Here is a 7665-nt window from a genome sequence, read left to right on the forward strand (position 1 = left end):
ATTATCTGGGATTAAGCAGATAAAGCATGTTGTGGTTTCAGAGGCGTGCTGTCGCTGAATGACTGTGCTTGTTTTTGTTGGGCAAATACGTAGAGTTCCTCAAAAATTTGCTTCAAAGCAAGCCCAGTTAGACTAGTTGCTGTAAATAGATAAGCTGAAGGACTCGTTTGTTTGTTTCAGAAGAAATCCAGAGGCCGCGTCAAGTTTAGATGCAGGAAGCAGTTTTCACAAATACTTCCTAAGAAGCGATTGTGAAATGTGCTGTCATGGTCCCGTCATCGTCTTTCAAAAAGGTTTTCGCACTTCACCACATCTCAGTAAGAGGTGATGCAGCCTAGGAGGAGGATATTGGACGGCGTGTTGTGGATGTACATATTTGTTGCGCAGCTTCTGACAAGGAACAGCGTTGTCTGGTAAGTCAGTGGAATGGGGTTTAAATGTTTTTAACATTTCCAAAAGTGTTAGAATTTCTGTTTGCGTGGCAAGTCTTTGTGTAAAAATGTGATGTAAACGCAAAAAAGTCCTGTTCGCGTGTAATTGTAATGCCATATTTCTGCTGCATTGCTCCCTGCAACACTACACACATCAGCGGTGCCTCAGGAGCAGAAGAATCAAGTGAACCCAAACATTGCTGAACATGCCCTTAAAAGGCAGCCACCCTCGTTTGCCTGAGCTGCTGGTCTCTGTTGTCTGTCAGTGCAGATTTCAGCTTTTTCCGATGCTCTCTAATAATTAATACAGTGTGTGCGTATTGTGCTGTGCAAGTCCTTATCAAATTGCTGATATAGATGCTCTGACATCATTTTTTTTTTTTTTTTTAAACTTTTCCTTTCCGGATCGTCATCACTTGTCTATGAGGAAGATAGCACGTGTTTGGATGCCCTGATCCTCAGACACACTTGTGATGATTGCAATCAGCAGGCCCATGTCTCTTTACCAGAGACTAAACCACGACATCAAAGAGAGGCTGGCTTTCTACTCCCTGACTCCCACAACAAACTTTCTCAGGTGAGTAAACATGCTATCACTTAACATAAGTGTGCATCTTGTGCTTCATTACATTGGGTTGTTTCACTATAGTGTGTATGTGCAGTTGTTAAAACACAAAGGGCAACACAGGTCATAATTAAATACATGTCATACAACAATGTGAACCAAAGAACACAAGAAAGGAAAACTGTACTGCGTAGCTCAGCTTCGTGATTGAGGAACTGGAAGGTTTGCAATAGTTGATAAGGAAGTAATAAAGTATTTATATTTTAAAATCTTATACGCGGCTGTTATATGTGGTAGTTATAGCAACGTGCGGAACTGTGGCCTCTATCTGAGCAGGTAACTGGAAGGAAAATGTTTTGCAAAATCAAAACCCTAAAACACACATTCAAAGAGAGTTCCTTTGCATATACTGCCTGCAGGTGGCTTTAGTGTGAGTGTGCTGCACTTTTTGTCTTTTTACACTGCACTTTTTACCGTGGGAAATTATACCTTAAATACATATAAATAACATGAGCAATCGTTGTTATTTCTGATACCTTGGCATGGATGGGTCTGTGAGTCACGAAACGACTCCCCCTGGTGGAGAAACTGCAGCTTTCCAAATGTGAAATAGTGCTTTGCATCCCACACAAAATGTAGATAAACCGAGCTAATGAGCCACGCAGGGGCCATGAACATGAATAATGGTGTCACCGTGTCCATTCTGCAGGCAGCGGCTAATCAGTATCTGCTGGTTTGCCTTAAAGTGACAAGAATGCTTTTATAGGACAAACCTCCACGGTAGAGCAAAACACTGCATTAAAACGTCAACAGGAGGTACAATTGTTTCATGCTTTCAGCTGGGCCTTCTGAAATCATTTATTACTGTGTGTATTTGATAAATAGCAGGGATTCTTAAATGGCTTACATATGCCAGAGATCGTGACAGTAGTTGTCACTAAGGACACACATATCCTTAGTATTTCATTCTTCACAGGATGATGAAAATATTTTTAATGCTGATCATAAAAATGGGACCAAATATTTTAGAAAAAAAAAACTTTAAAGTCTAGTATGACACAGAAAAGAATAGACATGTATTTAGACTTTTTTTTGTTGCCAATGAAACCTACAAGATTCACTACATGAGGATACACTGTTTAGCCTAGGCCCACTTTGTGTTTCAGGAGGGGGTGACTCATAATCTGTGGCGGCTCGATGCTGTTTTATTATTTTCTACCGTGTGGGAGTCCGCTTTCTTAATTTGGCCAGCGGCCAGTTAAATAAAGGACGGCTGATATCGCGTTGTCTTCAGCACGTTTGCCTTATCTCCGCGTGTCCGAGACTTTTTGACATATATGGATAAGCCCGTCACCCGCCCGCCTGACAATCCACTCCCAAAATAATCTGACAGAGCACAGCTGAGCCTCGCTCGGCTCTGCGCGCTGCTCCGCTGCCGCCGCCGACGCACCGCGAGGGGAGACACTGCCTCGTAGAGAGAAGAGAAGAATCTCCCGTCAGAAATGACGAAATTCAGCTATTCTGACTATTTGTCTCAGTTCCGCAACGCCGGGCGCAAATGTAATAATGTTCTGTCGCGACTGCGAGGAGATAGGAGGAGAGGAGACAATCAGAGCGACGGCGAGCCGGAGTGAGTCTTTTGTTGTGTGACACCGGGGGCTGCGTGTGGTTATTACGCGTGTGTGTGTTTGCGTGTCTCGTGTGCAACTGGGGTCATCTTTTACCATCTGACATATCTCAGTTCTAACTGGTTAATTAAACTGCCTTAAGTTAAACAAAAAAAAAGAAAAAGAAAAAGAAGAAGAAGAAGATCAGATAGTATCCAAATATATGTTAAAGATGTAACAGCCGTGGTTGAATTAAAACAAGGCAACTCAAATGTTAATGATGTCTGACTAGAGTCTGTTTTTTTGTCTCCTTGTCCTTTTCAGGGACGTTGACCCCGTGGTCTTTGCCATCAGGAGAGGCGATGTGGAGGCTGTTAATGATCTGGCAACATCCTCTTCTCACAGCCTGCTGAAGGAGAACAAAGATGGATGGATACCTTTGCATGATGCGGCCTACTGTGGGCAGTTAGAGTGCTTGAAGGCCCTACTGAGAGGTACGCCACCGAAAGCATCGATGATCATCCCAATTTGCCTGTTGAAACATAAATATTTTCAATTAGAAGTTCACTGTGAACTGACTGAAAGAGTCACCCAGCTTTGATTGTTTATTTTCTGTCCCAGCACATCCAGGTTCGGTAGACAAGCGAACGTTGCAGGAGCAGACGGCGCTGCTGCTTGCAGTGTCTTGTGAACACTTGGCGTGCGTGCGGTGCCTTCTAGAGGCAGGCGCTGACCCCGACATCTGCAGCCACAACAAAGAGACTCCTTTGTACAAAGGTACAGCTGTGAAATCAGAGCTATTAAAGAACAGCGCCGGCTTGAAATGACTCTGTGTCTCGTGTGCCTCTGCAGCATGTGAGCTGGAGAACGTGGACATGGTGGGCCTCATTCTCTCCAACGGGGCGACGGTGAACCAGCGGTGCGGTCGGGGCTGGACGGCCCTCCACGAGGCCGTTTCCAGGAACAACACGGAGATCTGTGACATGCTAATAAGAGCCGGGGCCACGCTCAATCCACCCAACACCTACTGTGTCACACCACTCATTGTTGCGGCTCAGCAAGGACACATCAGAGCATTATGCTATCTTATTGAAAAAGGTGCTTTTACGAGACAAAATAGTCATGCTTTCGTGTTTGTGATCCCCATTTTAAATATGGTAAAGACACAATGTTATTGTTTTCAGGAGCAGATGTAAACATGCAGACATGTGATGGCGTGACGGCGCTGCATGAGGCTAGTAAAGAAGGCCACAGGGAAGCAGTGGCCTTACTGTTGACCAAACATGCAGACGCCAACAAACCCACTAACTCAGGACTGCTGCCTCTGCACTTTGCTGCCCAGCATGGACACCACGAGTAAGTCATTTCTCATTCACACACTTCTCTCCTCATAACGGTGTAGCGTTTGCTTCCAGAGATTTGAGTAGCGCGGTAGAGTGGATGTTGCGAATGCTGTCTTGACAGTAACTTGCACCAACAGTTGCTCACTTTGTTTTCAGGATTGTCGCCCTGCTCGTCTCGGTGACCAGTCGAACCATGCTGCGGCACAGTTGGATCAGCCCCCTCCACCTGGCAGCAGAGCACAACAGACACGCCGTGGCAGCTGTGCTGCTGAAAACAGGTGCGGATGTGAACGCCACCCTGGCCCACGCTCACTCCGTCCGGTACGCCGACCGACGTGCTACAGCCCTCTACTTTGCGATCGCCAACGGCAGCACCAAAACAGCTGAAGTGTTGCTGAACGCCGGTGCGAGCCTAAGCCTGGACCCGGTCAGCCCTCTGCTGATGGCTGCACGTCAGGGCTGTCTCAGCACCGTGGACTTGCTGCTGGAGAGAGGCGCCGATGTAAATGCCAGAATCCCATCTTACGCCACAACCTTCCCAGCTCTCATTGCACTTTGTGTGAATAATCTGCCTCTACTCAAATGCCTTTTGGACAATGGCTGTGATGCTCACTCCTGTTTTACCTGTTCTTATGGCAATGCCCCTCACCCAGCTTTGGAAGGATCTAATACAAGGACTAGCAGCAACGGATACACTGTACAGAACGATAATATGCTTCCTTTAAGCTGCAATGAGCCACCAGAAAGGGCAACACAGGTCTGTAAAACAAGCAAAACATAAATTCTCTCAAATAAGCATCTTCTTTTTAAGTAATAAGGCTTTTTCTGATTTTCCCCTACAGTTCTGTGAGTGGATCTCCTCACCAGCTATGTGTAAATGGGCAGGCCCAGTTATAGACTTGCTGCTGGAGCACGTTGGCCACGCTCAGCTATGCAGCAAACTCACCGAGCTACTGGACAGCCGCGACGAATGGCAAGCTGTTAAAAGGAAGTCATGTACGTATCAGATGAAATCTTAGCATTCGTCCTTACACAGACACAGACACAGACACAGACGTCTCTTTCAAGTTGCCCTTTCCCTTCCTCACCCCCACGTATAGAGCAATGCCATCTTACAAATGTGCACGTGACAATCTTTATCTTATATCTGTTTTGTCTGCAGTGTCACCACGTCCGCTGCTCCACCTCTGTAGGCTAAGGATTCGGAGCCAGATGGGGAGACACAGACTGAGATCTATCACAAACCTACCTCTTCCAAACAGACTGATCAGATACCTGAACATGGCCGACTAACTTTAACATGAACCTCAAACGACGCAGTCCTCCGAGACGTGACTAAATTTGTCTGCCCGTGGATGTTTTTATAGATTTACCCAATATCTGCAAATGACCCTTTAACAGAAATTCTCTATGTTGAAATGTCTATTTATAAAATATGTGATGTGACAATAAGGCGCTTTAATCTGTCATTGAGAATGTGCGTTTTTTTTTAGCCTTCAGTGAAAGGTAAAAAATATCTATTGCCCAAAGGAGTTCTTGAGGGAAGTTGAATCATTTATTTAAAAATAAAAGTCATTGTTTCAATTGTGCCTATCAAGCATTACTTTGACAAAGAAAGGCGATTCTCAAAGCTGATGTTTGGGTTCATTTACATGACTTTTTTGAATTTTAAAAAAGAACAGTCATTCTCTGTGGACTCCTAAAAGTAGAAACCTTTTAACTTACTGTCAGTGTTCAGAGGGGTGGCATGAAATTGACATAAAAAATAAAATAAAATAAAAAAAAGCTGGTAAAATTATGCCGCAAGTGCAATTTAGTCATTTAGGTTTAAACAACAACAACAAAACGGACGAAGAATTCCAATAAGTGCTTGAGGAAGTGTTTCGTTTTGCCAAAAGGGAAAGGCGCTGTGTAGAACACAAAACGGAAAACATTAGTCACATTTACACATTTTTGTGTGGCGTGTTCATTAGCAGCCGAATCAAATGAATCCAAACACGCTGAAGATTGGTGACTGAGCGGTGGGCTTGGTCGGTATGGGTTTGACCACGACGTGCGTGTGAATTTTCTGTCCGTAAGGATGCTCAAATCTCTCTGTCTCAGTTCCTGCTGCTTTGCTCCACAGTCCCAGGGGCGGATGCGGGACAACAATGTGACTGTGAAGGACCTGGTGTCCGTGGTACTGGAAAGGGCAGCAGGCGCACACACTCACACAGTGGTTAGAGGACCGGTCCAGTTTTAGCGTCTCTCTGTCTGCGGAGCCGCGCCGACTGGACGCAGACACTGTGGCCTTTGCATCATCGTCATAACTCCGTTTCCTCTTCTCATTTTCACTGCACTCAGGCGTGACCACGGGGCTCCTTTTCGACCCCAACTGCGAGTGCTCCCTCTTAGTTTGGGTCAACTTGGGTTCTTCCCAAAACGAGGCTGGCAGTTGGCGTTTCCTCATGGGCACCTGCTCCACAGCGCTCCCCACATTCTCCACGCCTTGCGCGTCAGATGTGGCCTTTTCTGACACCGGCACGCTCTGCTGTACAGTCCCCATTGGTCTGGCGCATCTGTACTCCGCAGACCTGTGCGTGTGGCATCTTGGGACCCTGGAGTACTTTTGGGAGAACCGCTTCAGCTGTTTCTGCAGGTATTTCCTGTGGTCCACGGAGCGTCTGCACGGAGCTGACTTATCCAGGGCCGCCTTGATGTCGCTGGATGCCAGATTTACAAAATTCAGCAACGTTTTGACCTCACTGTCTGCATTTGCCATTTCTGCCAAGCCTTTAGTAAATCAGTCCATGTTAAGATGTGTAGCCCTCAAGATCTGAAGAGAAATCAGAAATCAAGTTCAGACTTTGCGTAATTGTGCGCTAGATTAATTATGGAGTAAAATCTGAAATCTGAGGGATGCCTCGTCTAATTTTTTATTTTTAGTTTTAAATAAAAGATTAATAACCCTTTACTCACCACTGCTGGACGAATCCAGATTCTCTCGAAGCCAGAGTCCAAGTACAGACTTCTCTCCAGACTGCAGTAGGAGCACTTCAACAAGTTGAATGAATATAAACTCCTTGTAGTTATGGTGCTTTTCTTGAACCAATCAGCGACCCCAGGCCTCTCACAATGCACCCCAATCAGCCTCCAAGCGCCCTGGTATCGAATTCTTCACCATTGCAAATTGTTGTCATGGTGATCTGGAAAAAAGCCCCTGAGAGGATGCGATATTTCTCCTACTCAATGATGTCTGAGCGCTGGCCAGCAAAATGCGCACTATGCGTAAATAAAACTGCGTAAATTCTGCCGAAACATGTCGGCGTTTTAACTTCATAACAGGGCATTCAAAGTTGAATTTTTAAACACCGATACCCACCGTGCCCTCCCCGAGAGTGATGTCAGCTGTAGGATTTGGTGAGGGGGGGATCTAAAGAGTGCATAACCATGGAAAGGGGCTTGAACGCTCAAGAATCTTGTCTTTCTGTTTGCCCCCTCAATCGAGCGACACAAAGGCTGAATTACTCATTCAAACCTCGCGGGACAAAGGAAAAGGAGCTGGATAGCACTCCTGCATTTGTAGTCAAACATTTAGAGACTTAAATCGAGTCGTCATGAAGGAGAAAGAGTCGGACAAAGCCCATAGAATTGCCATCAGCAAACATTTTCCTGTGTCATATTATGGGGTCTCCATGGCTCCCTCTGGCCCGCGGACAATAGCACAAGTTTGCACACTC

At 45.7% G+C, this 7665-nt stretch overlaps 2 protein-coding genes across 3 annotated transcripts; one reads left to right on the forward strand and one right to left on the reverse strand.

Moving 5' to 3' along the window:
* The first annotated feature begins 223 nt into the window (after positions 1-223).
* Positions 224-5530, forward strand: LOC125024242 (ankyrin repeat and SOCS box protein 2-like). 2 transcript variants are annotated; one of them, XM_047611993.1, is made up of 9 exons: positions 224-413; positions 863-1008; positions 2928-3097; positions 3225-3380; positions 3456-3701; positions 3788-3959; positions 4103-4703; positions 4789-4942; positions 5109-5530. In XM_047611993.1, the coding sequence occupies exons 2-9, from the start codon at positions 905-907 to the stop codon at positions 5237-5239; spliced, it is 1734 nt and encodes a 577-aa protein (XP_047467949.1). In that variant the 5' UTR covers positions 224-413; positions 863-904; the 3' UTR covers positions 5240-5530. The 2 variants fall into 2 exon arrangements, with proteins under 2 accessions (XP_047467949.1, XP_047467948.1); XM_047611992.1 differs by lacking the exons at positions 224-413; positions 863-1008 and adding an exon at positions 1031-2626.
* Positions 5480-7229, reverse strand: LOC125024244 (protein FAM181A-like). The gene is made up of 2 exons (XM_047611994.1): positions 6905-7229; positions 5480-6761 (listed from the first exon to the last, which is right to left on the reverse strand). The coding sequence occupies exon 2, from the start codon at positions 6705-6707 to the stop codon at positions 5928-5930; it is 780 nt and encodes a 259-aa protein (XP_047467950.1). The 5' UTR covers positions 6708-6761; positions 6905-7229; the 3' UTR covers positions 5480-5927.
* Between the last annotated feature and the right edge of the window lie 436 nt (positions 7230-7665).

The sequence above is a fragment of the Mugil cephalus genome, chromosome 17, assembly GCF_022458985.1.
Source record: "Mugil cephalus isolate CIBA_MC_2020 chromosome 17, CIBA_Mcephalus_1.1, whole genome shotgun sequence".
In the NCBI taxonomy this organism is placed as follows: domain Eukaryota; kingdom Metazoa; phylum Chordata; class Actinopteri; order Mugiliformes; family Mugilidae; genus Mugil; species Mugil cephalus.